The sequence below is a fragment of the Watersipora subatra genome, chromosome 1, assembly GCF_963576615.1.
Source record: "Watersipora subatra chromosome 1, tzWatSuba1.1, whole genome shotgun sequence".
NCBI classification, from domain to species: domain Eukaryota; kingdom Metazoa; phylum Bryozoa; class Gymnolaemata; order Cheilostomatida; family Watersiporidae; genus Watersipora; species Watersipora subatra.
Window position 1 is genome coordinate 14910559 of NC_088708.1, and position 22697 is coordinate 14933255.

Below are 22697 nucleotides of genomic sequence, written 5' to 3' on the forward strand. Positions count from 1 at the left end.
GAATTCGCTAATATATTGCATGTATACGCTTAATTGAAATACTGATGCAGACAAGCTTTCCATCTACAGAAGTAGCTATGCACTGGATTCAATGACACAATGAAATTCTATAATACTTAATACCTCTTACAATGTTTCAACTACACGCTGAGAATTATGTACAACTGATACAAAGGTGGTGATTAACTAGCCAGCCATCTTGCACAATGTCCGTATCTGAAGAATGTTAATGTCGCCTTGGTCAGTTTTTAACACTCCATCAACGCCGTCTATGCTTATGAGGGTGCCAACAGTGTCACGCTTTTCACCAACAATAACTTTGACCTGCAAAAATGAAAGAACCAATTAGAATATTATTAGATGACTCGTTTTAAGTATCTCATTAAAACAACCTATTAAAGGACTTGCGTAATAGTTGATCTCAGCAATGCCAAAGAAATATGTTAGATCCAGGGAGTATTTATTGCGGCTAAACAAGGATAATGCCTTCAGATCACATGATGGAAAATGTGTTTAATACAGTAAATATTACATCCTGGTGGTTATTGCAAATGGAATATACAAAATACTGATGTGGTAAAACAAAAATTAAGTTAATTATGTAACAAATTTCTCAAAAGGATGATAATTTTGCGTAAATATGCATTTGAGGCTTCGCATGAAAACAATTTTGATGAATTAATATGTTGATTATTAGCTACCAATCTTGCTACAACACAATTTTTACTCCATATTTGAGAATGTTTGTAAGGCTGGTAATAAGCCCTACAACGTTGGGTTTAAAGCCCTGGTAACGTTGGGTTTAAATTTACCGATAACAATACGACTTTGAAATACAATACATTAACATAAAAACCACAAGACTTTAACCAGTATTTTAAGACTGAATCCTTTATCTTATAAGGCGATGACTAAATTAATTTCAACAGCTAGCCTGCTTAGTAAAGTCACCAGAGAACATGGGAAAACAACCTGTTCACCGTTTCCATTTTCACTAGCTTTTCCTTATGCAAACCGTGTTTGTGCAAGTGTATTTACGCTAGAGGAACTCTGAATACTCGCAACATTTGAGGTGTCAACTTTCCAATTAACTGACAATGAATAGTAGTATATACCGAGATTATGAGACAGAAGACTATCATCAGCAGCCAGTCAGTAATTGTGCGGAACGCTATGTGACAAATGGCGCCGATATATTAATAAAACCTTCACTGAACACCAGCCCACATTTACAATATTTCACAAATAAAACAAAGGATGTCATTCAATTGAACCAATCGATTGGTTATAGATTGGTTTTTAACACTCGCATTGCACATGTTCATAGATTTTGGATGAAGTGGCAAACCTACCTTATCACTTTTTTCAGGAGTTATTGGCTCAAGGTTATCACTGGTAATACTGATGACCCTGTCAACGTCTTCCACATACACATTACAGACATTGTTTGAGATGTTTTTGATCTGTCCTTGCTTGTCAGCTAAAGTCGAGTCCTTATAATGAGCTGAAATCTTCACCATCAAATCAGCAGACACCCACTCTACACCGCCGTGCTCCAACCCTAGAAGTTAATACAATGGAAACTATGGACACAAGGCTATACACAGTGAATGCGTGTATAAATACATTACTAATAGCAAACATTTAATCCTCCAACACAATACCTCAGTAATGCAAGCATCAATAAACTAATGGTAATAATTTTTTACTATCTCACCGAGACCAGGAGTTGCTGGTGTGTAGGGGGCAGTGCCCGGAGTCATCGGACTATATGCTGACATGGGAGAAGGGGTACCAACCATACTCGTCCCACCAAACCCGGGGCTTGGAGCATTGTAGCCCCCTGGTGATGCAGCTACAATACATTAACTCATACAAACACACTTTAAAACACCAGCTACTGACTGGCTGCCTTGAAACGTTTGTGACAGTAGCAAGGTTAACATATTTTGAGAAAGCCATTAGAGAATAGAAAACTTTACTCAGGAGTTATTTTCTCATGACCAATTTATAATTGTTTGGCATGCTAGCGAAAATGCAGTAGCAAAGGTCTATGACCAATGCGCGGTCTTGTCATTATAGTTGTGTATTAGACAAATTATTATCGCCTAGTTTTTTTTCAAAATAGGTTGACAAGCTTTGCTTATTGAAATCTTTTGCTAGACTGCTGCAAACAATTTTGATCTTAGGCTTTAGGAAACATCAGTTTTTTAATTGAATAACAAGACTACTAGACTATTTTAAGCTTATGTAGCTTTATAATATATTTATAAATCCTGTAACATTCTAATTTACCATCATAGAAGTCAAATAGCACACCAACAATCAGATTAAGAAAGTAACTTAACTTCACAAGTGATTTATAAAAATGTCTTCATTAAAAATAACTTTCTGACCATTAATAGCCATTTTAAATGCAATTAAGATTGGTAACAAATAATTTACAAACTGCTTAAATATGAGTGCATTGTGATTGCAGTCATCATGACAAACTTTGATTTTGGTGTCCAGGAAAAAATAGACAAAATGTATTACTCAGAAGTCTTGAAGAATTTAGCGACTGATCAAAAAATGAGTAAATTGAGTGAGTAAATTCTGCCGTACTATTGGCTGGCGCACTATTGGCTGGCGCACTATTGGCTGGCGCACTATTGGCTGGCGCACTATTGGCTGGCGCACTATTGGCTGGCGCACTATTGGCTGGCGCACTATTGGCTGGCGCACTATTGGCTGGCGCACTATTGGCTGGCGCACTATTGGCTGGCGCACTATTGGCTGGCGCACTATTGGCTGGCGCACTATTGGCTGGCGCACTATTGGCTGGCGCACTATTGGCTGGCGCACTATTGGCTGGCGCACTATTGGCTGGCGCACTATTGGCTGGCGCACTATTGGCTGGCGCACATGCGGCTTCAGTAGTTGGTAAAAATATAAGAAATTGAGTTGAAAAGTTCTCAGCGTTTCACCTTTTACATAAATTTATGAAAATAATATTGGCCAAAATTGAAGAATTGACATGGAATGAAAACTTCCTTTTTTACTAGTTATTAAAAACTGGTAAAACGATGACCAATTTTATCTAAAAGGAAACATTACACACCAAACTCCATGAAACCAATTTGATAAGGTTCTAGGGTTGCTGCAAGAAGAATGCCAGATTCTTAAACCCAACATCGATCATGTGTAGGAAGGGTTTATGAAAGAGTATGACCAAACATAATTAAATATGGTAGAATCTCATGGTAGTAGAGTGCATACGTTCTAACATGAACTTTCACAAGAGATTATAACAATCTTAAGGGCAACTATCTTCTACAATGGACTTGCGAGATGTTTATAAAACAACTATCACGGGTTTGCACTTGGCTTTTAATGCATCATCACTGAACTCAAAGTTGGAAAATATATGTAATTTCTTTTTGCACAATTTTTATCGCTGGACAGCAATAATGGCAAAACTAATCTTCGGCCTGAAACTGCTGCCTGGCTAGGTGATCAAGGTGGCAAAACTAATCTTCGGCCTGAAACTGCTACCTGGCTAGGTAATCAAGGTGGCAAAACTAATCTTCGGCCTGAAACTGCTGCCTGGCTAGGTGATCAAGGTGGCAAAACTAATCTTCGGCCTGAAACTGCTGCCTGGCTAGGTGATCAAGGTGGCAAAACTAATCTTCGGCCTGAAACTGCTGCCTGGCTAGGTAATCAAGGTGGCAAAACTAATCTTCGGCCTGAAACTGCTACCTGGCTAGGTAATCAAGGTGGCAAAACTAATCTTCGGCCTGAAACTGCTGCCTGGCTAGGTGATCAAGGTGGCGACAACTGATCTTACTACAAATGTAACTATAGTTATATTGTTGTTGCAGTCAACTTTTTTGGCGTGTCTATTGCGTGCTGCTAACTATCAAAATGAGCAATGCTGTATACATGTATATAAATATATATCGCTATTGCATTATCTCAAAAAGGGGGCTTAATAGTATTTGAACATTTGTTTTGTTTTTATCAAAATTGTTTAAATATTAAAAAACAACAGATGGAGCATCGGCCATTTCAACCAGCTGCACTAAAATATGAAAGCCACCCCTTTTCAATTTTTCACTACACGAATTTACGAGAAGCTTTGTTGAAGCAGCATAAAAAATGTGAAGTTGGTGGCAAATGATAGCGCCTGAGAATGTGATTTAAACCGAGTCAGACAAACCTAAAACAGTTTTTGACATAAATCCAGATTGGTAAAAGCTATTGACATACAAAGAATATAAAGTTCTCGAGTGACACCTCAAGCGGGTATTCTAACACAGCACACCTGAAAATAAGTGATGTCGAAAAGCCATCAAGAACCAACCACAATTTGATGTAAAGTTTGGCAATAGGTTACTAGCATACACAAAATTGCCATTGGCAATGTGCCAGACTAATGACAAGTGGCAGGCAACCGTATTACCTATTTTACAAGCTAATTTTTAATACCCGGCGTGGCACGAGCATTCCGCTAGTAGTACATTAAGTGCAAAACATAGATTACCGAATCTTAGCTTGCAGATCTGATGGGATTGCATTTAAAATGAACTTCAATGCAAGGTAAAATGAACTTCAATGCAAGGTAAAATGAACTTCAATGCAAGGTAAAATGAACTTCAATGCAAGGTAAAATGAACTTCAATGCAAGGTAAAATGAACTTCAATGCAAGGTAAAATGAACTTCAATGCAAGGTAAAATGAACATAAATTAATTTGACCTTTTTAATTGATTCTATGTCGCTATTCAGCTTTGAAGGACACTATTAATAAACCCCAAAGGTTTACCGGAGGATGGAATGAGAGTCAGAGAGAAAAGAACTAAAAGCAAATTGATAGAATAATCCATATCCCGATTGAGAAATGACTCTATAGACTCCATACCTTGATAAGGAGAGTATGTGCTGGCATAATTTGGAGCAGCTGGACTACCAGGAGTAGGCTGATTATAGTCATAGTCTGAATTCCTACAACGGGCAACAGCAGTAGGAATTGTGAAGTACATCAAATTTAATATGTAAATTTGATAGTTGCCATAATTTTAAATGTAATTTTAAGTTGGCGGTACCTGGCTGGTGTATTACCGCTGTTAGGATCCCACACACTGGAGCTGCCTGGGGTAGTCCTACTGCTGCCAGCACCCTCGTGTAGAGGTGTGTGTGATCCATAATGTGGTGTCCTTGATCCGTCATAAAGTGGTGTTTGCGAGCCATACATTGGGGTTTTAGAGCCATACATGGGCGTTTGTGAGCCATGCATGGGTGTGCCTGAGCCAGCGTGCATTGGTGTTCTTCCTCCATCCGAACGAGTTGATGAGCTTCCCAAGCGTCCTCCCCTACAAAACAAAACAGGATAAGTTCGCTTGCAACTAACAAAAATATAGGAAGCATGCAATAATAAGAGATGGGTTGAAGCAAACAATAATATGTGTAAGAAATGAATTCCTGCAATGTACGTTTAAAATCGTACTTGAGGGAGCTGAGTCTATTCTTGTCCACTGATATAGTTTTACAATTGGTATGCAGTTCAACTCTTGCTGTATCTTCCGTGCAGTCCTTTACAATACCGATGTGACCTAGGAGAGTGTATAATATATGGTCTAACACACAACAATATCATAACATAACAATAAATAACTGTTCTGCTTACATACACATCTCAAGCCTTCTTTCCTGAACTAAAGCATTATATTACATCTCAGAATTGTGTATCAAAAGGGTGTTGTGATAGTACGGCTAGGAAGTAATGATGCTAAAGCTAATAAGTTATGATACTAGGGCTAGTAAGTGATGATACTAAGGCTAATAAGTGATGATACTAAGGCTAATAAGTGATGATACTAAGGCTAATAAGTGATGATACTAGGGCTAGTAAGCGATGATACTAAGGCTAATAAGTGATGATACTAGGGCTAGTAAGCGATGATACTAGGGCTAGTAAGTGATGATACTAAGGCTAGTAAGTGATGATACTAGGGCTAGTAAATGATGATACTAGGGCTAGTAAGCGATGATACTAGGGCTAGTAAGCGATGATACTAGGGCTAGTAAGCGATGATACTAGGGCTAGTAAGCGATGATACTAGGGCTAGTAAGCGATGATACTAGGGCTAGTAAGCGATGATACTAGGGCTAGTAAGCGATGATACTAGGGATAGTAAGCGATGATACTAGGGCTAGTAAGTGATGATACTAGGGCTAGTAAGCGATGATACTAGGGCTAGTAAGCGATGATACTAGGGCTAGTAAGCGATGATACTAGGGCTAGTAAGCGATGATACTAGGGCTAGTAAGCGATGATACTAGAGCTAGTAAGCGATGATACTAGGGCTAGTAGGCGATGATACTAGGGCTAGTAGGTGATGATACTAGGGCTAGTAAGTGATGATACTAGGGCTAGTAAATGATGATACTAGGGCTAGTAAATGATGATACTAGGGCTAGTAATGGGCCTGTAGATACACACCTTTGAAAGGCCCACCAACAATCTTCACAGTCTGGCCAATCAGTGATGTGTCTCTCTTGGCCCCGCGACCTCTTCCACGTCCTCTTCCTTCACCAGTAGGAGTGGCAGATCCACTGCCTGGATGTGCTGGACTCGATATACGCGGAGACATGTATCCGAGTCCTCCCACACTTGTCTGCTGCTCAAAGAAAAGGTGTCTGTTTGAGAAGCACATGACAGGCAGTCACTGTAGAAAATCTGCAGACGAAAAATAGTTGGCACCATTGAGAGACAGACATTACTAAGTAAACACCGGAATAAGTCACTTACTCTAGCACCTCCTGCCAGTTGAAGTTGTCTTGTCTTGCACACGAATATGCCGCCGTTCTCCATCATCATTCTTGAGTGCAAGAATGCAAAGTTGCGGTAGAGATGGCGAATTTCTCCCTGCAGACCCTAAAAGTGACCAACCACACCATATAAAAATACTTGATTTACACACTGCCTATTTTCCTCTCAAACGAGATTTCCTCTATCACCCTTATGTGATCCCGCAGTCAAGATCTGATAAATAAAATGTGGAACAATATAGTAGTTAGCAGTTACCAGTATTAAAACCCCGATTGGAAGCAAAAAGGACCAGTACTGAAATTAAAACTTCGCAGTTTCCTCAATGATCTCACCAAGTGTGCTCAGGCAAGCTTTCTTGGACAAGCCATTGTCAGCGATACTCACCGCATGTGATCCATCAACAACTTTGACAATATCTTTGACCTGCAGGTTATTGTTTTCCGCATCAAGGGCAACAGCATGCCTGCTATCCTTCTTCTTATTGATGGCTTGGTGTTTCACTTGTATCAACTTGTTCTCATTTGTCAGCACTTGAAAACTTTCTCTCTCGAGTCGGACTATCACTCCCACCCGCTGACCGCTGAAAACATAATCACACTGCTACATTCAGCCTGTCACATGACCACTAGTAAGCTTAGCCGCGCTATACAGCCATTGTACTTCATTAGAAGTAAGCTGTAACTTGGTACGTGGTACGCTTCAAGGGGTGAGAGACAATCAACACTGTGAATATCAAAACATGCTGTAAGGGCGTAAAATTAATATATAACCAAGAGAGAGCTAACATCAAACATAAGTGTCTAACAGAAAAAACCTTGTCATTGGTGGGTAAAAGGAAGTACAACATTCCTTTTCGTGCTTGTAAATAACAAATATTTTTAATGCTGGGTTGTACTTATAAGATAGAGTTGAATAAGCCACCAACCAATAACTGCGTGGCCAAAAAGGAGAAAAGGGCCTGAGATTTTTCCACTTCTGAGTTGTTCATTATAAGCAAATGCTATTTATGTACAACAACATTTCATGATTACAATAAGCTGACACCAGGTTGGAGAATGTAGTCAGTGATTAAACAACTGCTTCTCCACGACAATGTGATGACCAAAGAATATACAGTGAAACATGGATAACTCGCCCTCGGATATAGCGAACACATGGTTAACTCGACTGGATTTGCTTGGTCCGTTCCCACGCAATGATAAATGGCTCTATATAACTCGAATTCAACACTGTTATAACGAACTGTTTTTTGCCCAACGGCTACCGAAACGGTTGCTATCGCTTTAGAAAATCACTTTATTCCAAGCCATAGAGGTAAACCTCAACTTTTCGTAATTCATAAGCGTCGTTATTACCTCCATCGGCAAAATATTTTTGTCAACGACTGTTCTAAAGGTTTAGTGAAATTTGATTTATACTGCTATATGATGAATAGCGCGGACTGGCCCGGCCACGGGCGCAAGGATTTTCGCCACGCACATACAAAACAAAAATCGCATGTTGTTTTGTATGTGCGTGGCGAAAATCCTTGAGTGCGTGACCCGGCTAGCCCGTGACGAATATTTTTCCGAAGTTGATTCCGTGTTGAATCAACGTCGGAATGTTGAATGTTTAAAACGTCTTAAAATTTGTTTTTATTAAACGTATACGTTTTCTTAGCTAAAAAAACTATTCATCGTTTGACCTAAACACAGAATACGTGTGTACATTCAATAAGTATCCATTCAAAAAGCGTGAGTGATATACAATGTACTGTTAAACCTCGTAAAACTTTTAATTGAACTGCCTCGGAGTGTTGCTCTTAACGAATCCCATGTAAAGTAAGGTAATCTTTCCATAAACTTCAAGAAATATCGGCAAAATTGATCGTGGGTAAAACGCTCAAAAGAAAAAGATGTCTTTTCTTTGAGCATTTCAGCAACGATCAAGTTTTGCCAATGTCAATCTAAAAAACGTCCTGGCAATAACATCACCTCAAACAACAAACCAATCTCAAGTGGTAGAAAAATCTCTATACTTTTTGATAAAAACGTTTTAAACTTTACATTAGAAGCATTTAATTTGAAACAAGCCATTTGTGCTTTTGATTTATATTATAGTTTGTATATGTTCATGTATCTACTAATAAATAAGTGAATACATGGACTTGTGACAGTGCTCTGATAACTTGAACACTCTGATAATTCGAACACTTTTGCTCGGTCCCTTGAAGGTTGAGTTATCCGAGTTTCACTGTACATGTAGATCAAACGAGTTGTCTAACTCAAATGTCTAATATGAGGCGATTGTCTTGCAATGCATTCTTTCACACAGATGTAACCAACCCTTGATAGTGCGATAAGTAGGATCACTATGTCACATATAACATACCTTATATAATACTTGTGTCACAGAGAGCTCTATGTCTGTCTATATACTTCAGACACTCGCCAATAATGCAGCCTTCACCCATTAAAAATAGACCAACTTGATAAATAACAATAGGAGTTGTCTCATCGTATTTTGGCAAATAGAAGAATAATACTAAGGACCTCACTCTATGCATATTCAGAGACAATACTGTGAGCAATGCCAAATTGCTAATGATAGCCTGCCTATATTTTGGCTGTCATGCACATACATTGAGCTGATGTAGGAAAATAGCTTCAACAGTTATAACTTGACAGAACCGTCCTCACACGGTGCAAGACTTACTCAAGCTGAACAAGATCTCCAAATTGGTACTGGCCCATAGAGTCAACACCGGTGGCCATGTCAGGACAGAGTTGGAGATCGCTGGGCAACACCTTGAGCTCATGCATCGTGATGTCAGAGAAAAGAACAATGAGATTGTCTTCAACACGCACGATGAGCCCCGTGTCCGACTCGTATCGACCCCCGAGTACTTTCACATGATCACCAGTCTTAAAGAACTTCTTCAGCTCATGAGCAGGGAACTCTAGAGGGTCCTGAAAACAATAGCTCGCAGTCTGTCACAGTGCATAGTAACATTATTCAATGAGGCATCAATCCTGTACAAAATATATCTCTGAAACACACAGGATAAAAGACTCATACACCGCCATCACAAGGAAATTCTGTCTCCCCATAATTATTGAACAATATAAACTAGTCTAAAAACTGCAATGGCTCTATAGCAAATCAGCTGTGACAAGAGAAAACTTTTGCAAGTTAAATTTCTGTTTCATCAGCACACTTACATACACACCCTTTCAGATAACTAGGGTTACTATTGAAAATGAAGTTACCACGGTTATAAACTAGTGATGTGTACCTTCAGATCATCGTGTTTAGGTAGCATTGTTATCTTGTTGCCGTCGATGCTAATAATCTTTCCCTGAAGATGTACAAGTTCTCCCTCAGCCACTTCTACCATGTCCCCGGCAGCGAAGTTGTGAGCTACCTCTGTTCCAGAGCCTGACTTAGAAATGAGGGCTGCAAGTGAACATGGGACAGAATCAATCAATCAGACGAGGCAAGATACATTCTTCACATTAGGAAGGTTTAACGGACTGCTGTTAGAGAGAGAGAGAAGATGACTCTTAAATAAAGCAATGCTAGGTAAGGAGAGAGAATAACACTGTTTGGCAAGTCATACAATCTTTTGGCATGATGTACTCAGAAAAGAAGGAAACAGAGCACATAATTCTGAAAGCACTAATCTTCATGAGATAAACAATAATGCAATAGCACAAATTGGAGGTTTTTGTTCATTTGTTGGAGTATTATGTCAATGTGCAATGTGGTTTTATTTATAATGCCAGATGTGACCAATGCAGTCAGGCATTCCCTACCAGGGACACTTACAGTCTAAGCTTACAGATTCAGGTTTGTCCTCAAACTTGGAGAGCTCTGCAAGGGATGGTTTAACTCCTTCTGATATGAAGGCAGATGGGTAGAAGGTTTTGATGAGGAAACCTCGAGCATTGTATTCATTGCTCTCAAATATTTTGAAGCTGCCTTGAGTTGAAACTTCTCCACCGATAGCACGTATATCTTCCTCATTAAATACCTTGGCTGGTGGGCGGCGTTTCTTCAATTGCTGCTGCTGCAATCAAAAATTTATATATATAAATCTCAATGTTTGTCCTTCGTCTGACCAGTTATAGCGATAAAATTTTGGCAAGGAAAAATCACCTTCGTGGTGTATTTGAACTCATGACATCCAATTCACGAGTCTAATGACAAGCACGCGTAATCACAAGGCTAAGCCATTTTACCATTCCTATCGCTCTCACCATATACTGTATATCCTTTTCACGATTGCACATGTTAATGAGCATTATCTATTATCTATATACCTGGTATGTATATCTCAAAGTTTGTCGTCTGTGTGTAGGTATGTAGTTCAGTATGTCCGACTATAGCTCTTAAAATCTCACATCGTGCTGGATTTGAACTCACAAAGATTGCAACTGCAGGTTTGTAATTCAATTGTCTAACCAAGTCTACAAAGGCTGTTACAATTCATAGCTTTTACAATATACTGTATACACCTTTTTCTCGATCGCATGCTAAACGACGTATTAATTGAAATGCTATTAACTCTATGAAAAGCGGTGCTTTTTCGTCCTCGGGGTACTAGAGCTAATTTGTTTTCCACAAAACAATATAAACAATAGTTTCTCTCGAAATTAAAATTTGATGATCGTATCTCAGTTCAGCGTCATCCGTTACGGTAAAAATGGGTTCGAAAACACTTCTTTCATGATATGAAATTTAAAAGTTGCAGTTGTTTCAAAAATTTGAAGACCTTTACAGCTGTTCTCTTTTTTTTTAATTCATTTGAACTGCACAAAAACACTTTTCCCATGATATGAAATTTAAAAGTTAGAATGGTAAATGTTGTACATGTATATGTTAAATAGCAATAAGTTTTCGGTGCAGACTTTTTTATTACCTGGGCAACGCCGGGCGTTCATTTAGACTTTACTATAATAAAAACAGTTTTCGTCCAAATCCACGCCAAAAGCATTAGGAATAAAATTGCCCCGCGCAGGAATCGAACTTGGGTACTCCAATTAACAGTCTGGCACTCTAACAACTACACCACTAAATTACCCTGTCATACCTGAACTTAAATGAAAGGAAACAATTATCAAGGAAACAAAGGAAGCCAATGAAAAACATTATATATACCCATCCTAAGCCTAGTTTCACTTTGCAAAATCTTTCATATTTTATCACAATTAATTGCTAGCAATGACCAGTTGTGCTAGACGCATTACAGCTAGGAATTTTGAGTAATTTTAGATCTATGGGCTCTGGGTGATCGTTATTGAACAATAATACTACTGAAAGCTATTATTCAAATTTTGTTAATAATAATGTAGTAAACTAATAATATTGATAAATTGCCCGACTTGACAAGCTCAAGGTCTTTTAAAAAATGGCCAAAAAGTGTTCGTTATCATTCTGCAACGCATTTGTGGTATTTTTCATGGCTTCAGCTAATATAAAATTTTATGATTAATTTTGTATTAAAATATATTTTATAGACTGTGTGGTTCAAAAGTTATGACAATTTGTACGCGCCTCTGAGAACTATTAGGTTTTATAAAATTGAAAAAAGCGTTAGAAAAAAAAAGATTTTGCCTCGCTCGGTAAAACCCGGTGCATCCGTTTGATACGCAAGCACGCGACCGTTACACCACTAGAGAGCCCTAGCAATTTACTGGATAATTCTCCATACACTAATTACTCATGACGATCTCTCACAGTGCACAAGACTGGCGAGCGCACTAGTATAAATAATTAGCATAGAGACAGGAACACATGAAAATGTTGAGATGATCTCTGATTATAAAAGCACATGCATATCCAGGACATTTTATTTACCGCAAAAGCAAACAGAACAAGCATTTCTAAGGAAACCGTAGAAATGATTTATAACGAGCGAAAAATTTAAATAATTTATGATTTTACAATAATTTATAATTTAAATGAGCGACTAGAATGGATTTAGAAACAAATACACCAAAGTAATATAGAGAGATGTAGAGAAGATATAACATATATGAGTAGACTTACTGCGTTCTGACTCCTCATCACGCCCCTCATGCGACTGTAGTCAATCCGAGGTATAAGTTTAAGTCTGATCTTATGCTCTGAAGGGTCAACATAGTCCACTTGTGCCAGGTCATCTTTATAGAGGCCCCGTTTCATTCTTACCCAAGTCCCTTCCTTTAGCCTCATCTTTTCTTTTACCACCCGCATTACGTCTGTCATCTCCTTGATGGGCACCATCTTTTGGAAAAAACGATAAGAGCCTTGAATTACCAATAAACACTATTAACACACCAACTACTAGTGAGTGCTGCTACCACTTAAAGTACCAATGACTGCTACTGCCACTCAACTATCAGTGACTCAAAGTACCACTCAAAGTACCAGTGACCACTACTAACACTCAAAGTACCAATGACTGCTGCCACCACTCAAAATGTCAATGACTGCCATCACACAAATTGTCCTCTTGATTCAGCACGAAAGGCCTGTAAAAACTCGCCACCTTAAACAACCTTGAAAGTAGTTTGTAACAATCTATCAGCCATGTGTTGATGCAATCTACCTCATTGAATAGTACTGCAGAGCAATAGTATTGCAGTACTATTGCTCTGCAGTACTGATTGAGTATATGTACTGCAGAGCATATCTACATGCATCTTACAGATAGCTTACTTACAGCAGCAACCAAAAAACAGCAGAACCCTAGCCTTGATCCGCACCAACCTGCTGCTTGTAGGTTCCCATTCTCAGACTGCTCACACCATCAATAGCGTGCTTCACGTGTGTTTGCTTGAAGGCTTCTATATAAAGCACACCCTTCAGACCGTCCTTGTATGTCACAGACTTTATCTTTATAGGATCATCTGTGTCTTGGTATGCCACAAACTTCCTCATCAGTGCGAGTACTGTATCTCTCTCCTCCCCCATACGACATCTCACCACCCAGAGGTTAGGATCGCGACTATTCAACGTACAATATTTCAGATTAGACTGAATCCGGGCTAATGAATGTGATGATACTCAAAGGTTTACTTGCAACAAAATTCTTATTACAGTTATTTAGTATCAAAAGATTCACCATGTCTTACTCTGCTGTGTTGTAGGTGCAAAATATGTGGAAATGTGATTAAAAGCTCTTAAAAGCTCAAAAACGAACAGTTAATGGCCGCCATCACAAAACCACTGTACATTAGAATCTCTTTCCAAAACGGCTCAAATGGGACATAGATGAACGAGATGGCTTCTGTTTACACTTTCATGCAACTTCGTTCGTCGAAATATTTTTCGCAAATATACTTCACGCATTCGAAAAAACCATGTCTATTGTTCTCACACATCTATTACATCGTCAGTGTAATGCTGTCATTTTCAGCACTGATATCTTATAACCTACCATGAAAATCCGTTTAATTTTTTAACCTTAGCTTAAAGGAGTACATATCATTGTCTGATAAACATGACGAGCCTGTTGGTCACCTGTAATCGAAAAATGCTGCAGAAATTATTCGCGCTGTTTGGCAGGAAGTATGGGTCACATGATCAGATTACGGACTAGACGATTAGACCAAGCCGAAACAAAACTGTAAAGTAGCGGGCAACTATATTTGATACGGGGTCTTTGGTAAAACCCGAAGTGTTTGTCATAAACTAGTGTTATGAGAATTTTTACATTGAGCCTTTTATTGGCATTTCAATTCACGTGAGAACATCACGTGTCAAAACAATAACCAAATGGAATGACTACGTCAGAGAAATAAACTGATTCCGATCTACGGCGGTTTCGTGATGGCGGCGATTAACCGTTGGTTTTTTAGCTTTTAAGAGCTTGTCATCACATTTCCGCATATTTTGCGCCTACAACACCGCAGAGTAAGACATGGTGAATCTTTTGATACCAAATAACTGTAATGTGAATTTTGTTGCAAGTAAACCTTTAAGGTATATGAAAATGTGGCAAAGATCCTTACTTAACATCGGGGAGCAGACCTTGCTGTGTAATTTCATCAGACATGTTCTCCCCATCTCCAAATCGGTTTTGGACATCTGTATCAGTCCATCGGCGTCGATAGAATTCCTCCAATTCATCCTCATTCTGTAAGCATGAAATATGATTTGATATAATTTAAGTTGCTGATGCATACAACTGATATATAGTATTGTAGCTATACTAACGAGCCCATCTGATATTGTAACAATACTAATCAAGGAAACAAAACAGACATAGCCAATAAGTAATGATGAGATACAACAATAATAACAATAATAACAGTGATGAGAGGATGTTAAATATATCACACTTCCAACTATAGACATAACACTAAAACATGTAACAGACTCCTATAATCATTTAAAACAGAAAAGCGAAAACACTTTCATTACTTATATCTGGCTAAAACCAAATTTGGATTTGCCTTTCCCTGTGAAATAGCACTAAAAGGCTGCTGAACACACAGCAGTCTACACAATAGTTCAAATATGAGCATCCAACAAAAAAGTTAAATTAATTTGACATTTCTAGGTCAGCTAAGAATGAACAATTCTACTTGTTTTGTTGGTGAAAGATTTCTACGAATTTTATCAAAAAATAACTGAACCCGACCAGGTATAATTTTGTTGATTTTTTTAAACATTTAAAGAAGTTACAATAGTCAAATAACACGGCTATCAATTACAAGCGCCTGTTCTTTTAATAATAACATGTATAAACAAGGTTCAATAGAGATGTTGGACAACAAGGGAGCACGACTCTTAAGGCTTGAGACGTGAAATCAAATATTTGTTCTACTACAGTGCATTGCGTTAAATTGAATTTAAGCAGTTGTCTATCCAGTAACTGCTTTAGCAGCTGCGTAAAGGTGGTGGTTAATTTTTAAACAAATTTACCTTGTTCATAAACTCGTCAAGACGCCTCCGACTTTCCAGGTCACGAGCTGAATTTTCGATTTCAGTATCCTTATCGATGAGATCTTGGGCACCATCTTCCCACTCCCCCTCAGACTCATCATCATTCTCTCCCACCTCTGCAATAGATTCAGATCATTCTAATAAAAAATACCCTAGAAACTCAACATCTGCTGCGAGAGTGACAAAATAATCATGCATGACTCAATTACCTTTGAACACGGCCAATACAATTAATGAAGACATAACAGGTAGTGATTTGGGAAATGACATGCAGGATGTTCATTTCCTGCTAAACATTAACGGAGGTGTGGTAGCAATAAAGTTCATTCAATCTGTAAAACTCAGTATTTTATTCAAAAGTAATTTTCTCATGAAACAATTTATAATTGTTCAGCATACTGTGAGCATACTGTCAGCATACTGTTCAGCATACTTTGTAAATTACAAATACAAAATATTGTTTGAAAAGTAGCAGACGATCCAAAACAAATGCTATGAACATATGCTATGCTTTATTACCACATCATTCACTTTTGTACAACAATTTTTTAGAATTTTGGTTTTAATAGTCTAACGTAATTCATGAAAATAATTATAAAGTAAGTATAGTAACGGATGCAATGTTGTCACATCTTAATTGTTCAGGAACTTACAGGCATTTAAGTTTACTGAATGCTGCTTCTCAACCCTTTGACTACTGCATTATTCATTGCCCCGAGTGCTACAGCGCTGCGTTTTTTTCCCTCAAAAACATGACATTTTGTTTTGGCTCTTGCTTTTGCTGTTATTATTTGGTCTATCTAGGCCAAATTAATAACATATCATTCATCAGATCCCCTTTCAGCAAGAGAATATGACCAATAGTATCTGTCTTGGGTGACCTTGCAGTAAAGCGGATGATGCCGAATACAAAAAGCTTGTTTTTTAAATAAAAATACAACTATTTGGGTTCGAGTACATATTTCATCAACGCTAGCTATTTTATTTTGCTGCTAGAAGTATTAAGATAATCTAAAAGTAGTTTGGACAAGCTAGAATAATTAATGCAGAGTTATATAACGTAATATGAATATAAAACAAACCGGAAATGGGGCTCTGAAAAATGTAAGATCGACTAACAAATAAATTTGTATCTTTGAAAATATGATTATCGATAGCAGAAACTTCCTAAAATTAAAGACAATGAGTGCTCCCACAAAGGAAGGTTTTGAATTTAAACTAAAAGGCATTGCAACAACGTTAGACATAAAACCCAAACAGAAATGTAAGTCTTGTTTATAGAAACGAACGGTTTCGAAACATTGACTTTTGCAAAACATCATTTTTTTATTGGTGAGAAAAGCAATTATCAAGCAATATAATAGCATTTCCTTTAAATATTTCATAGATGTGTAGAGGTTTATACTGTGTTAGAACTCGGGTTAAGGAGGTTGTCATGAAGTTTTGAAAGTGTTCATAAATATTTAAAAAGCCTTTTCAACATCGAGATTAAATGGGTGTTATTTTGCTGTTATCCACTGCTTTTACCACTATTAATTACATACTCGTCCTGTCTAAACCTGCTTCATAGATGATCTAAACATATTTCTATTGTGAATATATCAGGTTTGTAGGTATTTTGTAAACATATGCTCATTTACCGCGCGTAAGTCTCAGCGATTCTGACTTCTGAGCCATTGCAGAATCGCAGAAATGCAAAATTGGCACCTGAAGGGTTAATTCCAGTAACAGCATATTGCATAGTAAACATAATGCTATGGCAATAGTTGGAAAGTCAGCTTGTTTAACTAAATATTACAAAAACAGCCCAAATAAACAAGGGATTCATTCAATACTTCTATGCGGTCACATGAGGTGCTGTGTTGGATATGGTAAAAATCCAGACCCGGCAGACCTGAAGAAGCCAATTGAAAATTGATGTTAACATACGTTAAAATAGGAAAACTTAATTATTGTATGAAGTTTTTCAAATTCTCAAGTCATACCATTATTAATGATTAATAAGCTAGAATTCTGGGAAGCGACTAGGTCATGCATGGCTAACAGCAATAAGCGAGAAATGTAGTCAATTGTTTTTGATCAACTGCATCTGAGAAATCGTTTGAACCTAATAGATGCAATTTAAAAATTCTTTATGAATTATGCAATTTTTATCCTAAAGGAAATAAAACTGGATCATAACCTGCATCCTTAAACCTAGTAAATAAAACAACACTTTTCTCAAACTTTATAAGAAAATGCTTCAAGGAAAATTCCTCAAGAACATACCCGCTTCATCCAAAATAAACCCTTCAACACGAGATCGTTTTTTCCGGGGTCCAACCTCCTCTTCATCTTCTTCTTCGTCATCGATATCTGACTCCTCTTCTTCCTCCTCCTCCTCACTCACCAAATCTTCCTCGCTGTCAGACATGTCGGTTGTATGGCGCTGCTATCAATAAATTATATCAGATGAGTATACTACATAATTAGTAAACGGTTGTGTCAGTAACAATGACAATATTAAAATGCATGTGCACCCAACTTTAACTTCAGCTGAAATTAATGGACAATCATACAAATTTCTACAATTGACGACAAATGTTTCATAGAAGATATTATTAAAAGAGAAACACAAATAAAATCTGTCTAGTAAATTCACATAAACTGATACTTATCTGACTTAATCGAGTTGTTTTACAATGAACTAAATGGAAATTCATTAAAATCTCAGCTTATGCCTCCCAACCCCAGTTCATGGCTCAACTGGTTAGAAATTCATCATTAGTTGGTCTCTATGTAGGATTAGAAGATTTTTGTGTATAAACGATATTGAAAACACTTTGACAACATCTTTTTATAATAGGTTATGGCGCGCTAGTTTAATCTATTTGTAATCTCCTTTGAGACAGCGTGACAGAATGTTCATACGAAGCTAGAGTTATATAAAACGCTATCTGTCGGTTTTGGCTTCAAATAGCAATGTGATAATTATTGCTTGTGAAGCATTGTTTACAAGCTATCACTAACCTCAAGTGTGGCAATTAATTTTTTGAACAAGTCAATATTAATATCTTCCAATACAGGTCCTACCCAAAAGCCAAACCGAACTCAACGAAATAAGTTAGCGATAACACATTTAGGGTGAATCGTTGTAGATATAGTTGCCAGCTTGAAGGTCCACATTTAGGTGCAACAATCTGGTGAGGCCAGGTCGTTAAGCAGAATATTTTACGTAGAATCACAAAACTTTTAGGACACTCGAAGCATGTTTTTGGTAACGGGACAAAATTGACATGTATATTTGGCTGCGGCTTGAAAAACAGTTTTGATTTCAACCAATCTGTTCATGTCAAATAAAATGAAAAAATAACTGTGCATTATTGTTTAGGGCAGCTGACCTTTGAATTAGCGGCGTTACAACCTTGCATAAAGAATGATCGAGCGAAAACTAATTGCTGGAGTACAGTCATACCTCAACATACGAGCTTAGTGCGTTCAGAGACTGAGCTCGTATGTCATTTTCTCGTATCTCGATGTAATATTTCCTATACAAAACAACTAAATACAAGTTGATCCGGTCTCATCCTAAGCAACAAAAACCTGAAAACAGGATATTATGATTGAAAAACAGGTTTTTTAATTGTTGTAAGTCACTATCTACCCTCACAAAGTAACAAATACCTATTTAGTAGTTATGATGGGAAATAAAATGTAACATTACCATGTACAGTACTGTATGGAGTTCATACTTTAGTTCATACATTAGCAACTACGAGGTAGTGGCTAATGGCCAATCGAGAGACTTGGCAGCAATGCATTCGATACACTAGACTTGTGACACTACGTAACATAACATAAACGTTGAATTTAACTTTAATGAATTTAGCTTACTAAACACAAGCTTAAAGCTAAGTTTTAATATTTCAATAAACTTGACTCTAATTTTGTCTTCATTTTAATTTTTTTTAATCTTTTTCCGGCTAAGTACTTTCACGATAACTTTTAGCTAGTCTTTTTAAAACTTTTATCAAACTGATTCGCCAAAAAAGGCTGAGCAATGCTGTTCTCGAAAGCAACCACTCACATACTGGGCTACTTAGTGGCCACATAGAGAAGGTATCATATTTCTAGGTAAAAACTTGCTCAAAATTTTGCTCGCATCTTGATTTCCTTGCATATTGGGCCTTCGCGTGTATGACTGCAGTTGTTTTGTGAACCGTGGCTAAATATGCTTATACATTTTAGCCAGTTCTAAAACTCATACTTCAAATGACTAAAAGATTCTGGTTAACAACATGGTCTTAACAGATTATTTAATCTAAACAAAACCCAACAAAACCTTCCAAATGAGCATAAAAATAATGCAAAATAAATTGCCATAAGATTGAAAAGTAGAAATATTTTAAATTGCTGATATTGACCATGCTAGCTACCTACACCCGAGCATTATGCCTACATATAAATATTAAGTATAAATTGTAGCCTCAACTACATTTCAAAACTCGATCTATTCCAATAAAACAAAAAATAAAATAGGATCAACTAAGACACATAACAGATGAACATCTGTACCATCTAGATAACACAGCTAATAAGATGAATTGCTAGAGGTTCATAAAAGTGTTGCAAAACAGTTTATTTATTTTCAACTCAGCATTTGGGATATTTTTCTTGGTGTGATACACATTTCAATTTGAGAGACCCATTAAACAAATGTATGAAATCATCCAACGCGCCCTCTATATTTATGCCTAGCTTGCCGCTTATGGTGTTCACGGATACAGTGGCCAGCCAGGTATAGCAGTTGTTTTGGTCCAGTATAGAATTTTTACATAGTAAGCTATGCTGTGCAAGCAGGAAGCCCATGCCAGAAAGTCTCGACATTCTTTCTTCCTTTGGTCAGATAAAGAAAGTACAATATCTCATTTTTTTAATTGTACCAGTATCGAAAGGTACCAGTATCGAAAGGAACTAGTATCGAGAAGTAAGTGAATTGTCGTATTCAAAGTTTTGATGGCTAGTCTCTGGTGGAACAGTAACCTTTTTTATACACACACACACACTTGTATGCAGGAATTATTATTATTATTAATTCAATATATTCAGTATTTTTATTTAGTGTTCTCAGTTCATATTTATTGTATCAGAACCAAATCATATTTTATTGTAATCGTAGCAAAACTGACTTAATTTTGCTATTACTTGCTAATTATTTCACATTTACATGTATATCTAAACCCTTTTATAGTTGTTTTATTTTTTTAAATTTATTTGACCTGCCCAAAACATTTTGATCATGATATGAAGTTTGAAAGTTACAGTTGTTTGATAAAGTTTGAAAACCTTTACAGTTGTTTATATTTTCTCTTAAATTATTTCATCTACACAAAACACTTTTTGTCATAATATGTAGCTTGAAAATTAGAATTTCAAATTTTGTTATATGTTAAATACAAATCAATTTTTTGTGCACACTTTTTTATTACCCGGGCAACGCCGGGTAGTCCATCTAGTATACTTATATGTTGGAGTCATTCTCTTGTGGTCACATGACGGAGATTATTGCCATCTGATCAGAGAGTTTTGAACAACTGCGGTTAAACAAAGCATTAAAAATAAAACTTATATTGATTAAAGTTAAATCTGGATGTGTCTATTATTAAGAATAAGATATTACACCATGGATTAATTTTTATTGTATTTTGAAATTGAATGGAATTAATGTATTTGTTTTAATGCTGTGAATTCAATACAGCGTTAAAACAAATATATCAAAACTAATTTACCTGCTTTCAACCTGCAGTATTTGCTATAGGTAATAGATTTTTTGGTTGTAGAGCGAATTAAATAAGAAGGTAGGCCTATTCTTTTAACTTCATTTTGGGTACTACATTTCATAGGTTAAAATTTACCTGAAATTTTCAGTTAGATTCTGATATAATTCATGCTGACATGTCTGAGTTTGTAAGTAAACACACCGTATCAATCTAGCTCTACGAGTTTTCAGTTCATGATGTTATGCTAATTAGGACTTGAGTACGACTACTATTACCATTTGTCAATATTTGCTTAACAGTAAAGTCATTTCTCAGTTGCGTATACTCTGTGTTACACCATTTTGCTGAGCAATGAGTGAGTAAAGATTGCTGACTCTGGCAACCTAGTGCTCCACATTTGATGATTTTGGGTGTCAAGTCGTCAATGGACTAAAGCTTTAACAAATTTCACGCAAATTGATGTTAGTTTCAATGGTTAGTGTAAAACTGCTTAAACAGATTTAGCACCACCACAGGGTTGCATGGCTTGTGCTTTATTCAAAGCTATTAAATGAACATGAACATTAGATGCCAGGTTTTTCATGTAGCACAGATCTTCCGAGTTTTATTGGTGCGAAAGTGTATGTTGCATTTTAGCCATGCTCATTCTCATGAATGCTAACCATGCTTAGTGCAGATGACATAATTACTGTAAAACAAAGTACATGTATTAATAATAATAATTGAAATATTGAAACAACCGAAACACACTAGTGAAACGATTTATCATAATCGTTCAGCAGCAAGTTAGATATATTTCAACTTAAAATATTCCATTCTGCGTATTTAATTGGCTTACCACTTTTACATGCAAAATTATTCAATATACTTACAACTTGTTTTTAACTTAATCCTGTAGTCTTTACGAGTGTAATAAATTGTTAGTCGATTTAGAGAAGGGTCGGAATACGAATTTACAACATTAGCGCCGACATTCGCCGGAAACAAGTTTGCAGACCTGAACTACAGATTGCGATTTTTGCAAATGTTGCAAGTTTTGGTATGGATAACGCAAAAAGATATTGTAATTAAATTTTAATAAAACAAAATAAATACAAAAAAATAAATCATGTTGTCTAAAATATTGTTCGCACCGATTTAGCTCGGTATGTAATTTAGAACAGCCTGTTTAGCTGTTCAATATTTGCTGTAAATCGTTAACAATTTTGTTTAATA

General features: G+C 36.8%; 1 protein-coding gene across 1 annotated transcript; it reads right to left on the reverse strand.

The window, feature by feature from the left end:
* Positions 1-10: 10 nt before the first annotated feature.
* Positions 11-22461, reverse strand: LOC137405614 (transcription elongation factor SPT5-like). The gene is made up of 18 exons (XM_068091937.1): positions 22355-22461; positions 17992-18154; positions 15703-15839; positions 14787-14911; positions 13543-13780; positions 12841-13056; positions 10618-10858; positions 10085-10245; positions 9505-9758; positions 7195-7390; positions 6790-6915; positions 6481-6658; positions 5485-5590; positions 5084-5350; positions 4900-4982; positions 1718-1855; positions 1353-1561; positions 11-324 (listed from the first exon to the last, which is right to left on the reverse strand). Exons 2-18 carry the CDS (start codon positions 18134-18136, stop codon positions 187-189), a joined length of 2958 nt encoding a protein of 985 aa, XP_067948038.1. The 5' UTR covers positions 18137-18154; positions 22355-22461; the 3' UTR covers positions 11-186.
* Between the last annotated feature and the right edge of the window lie 236 nt (positions 22462-22697).

Excerpts from the sequence above, each read along its gene's own strand:
- LOC137405614 (XM_068091937.1), bottom strand. The coding sequence starts at position 18,136 with ATGTCTGACAGCGAGGAAGATTTGGTGAGTGAGGAGGAGGAGGAAGAA. Across the intron at positions 15,840-17,991 it reads GTTTATTTTGGATGAAGCGG|AGGTGGGAGAGAATGATGAT; the intron begins GTATGTTCTTGA and ends AATCTATTGCAG. Across the intron at positions 6,916-7,194 it reads TTGTTGATGGATCACATGCG|GGTCTGCAGGGAGAAATTCG; the intron begins GTGAGTATCGCT and ends GGTCACTTTTAG.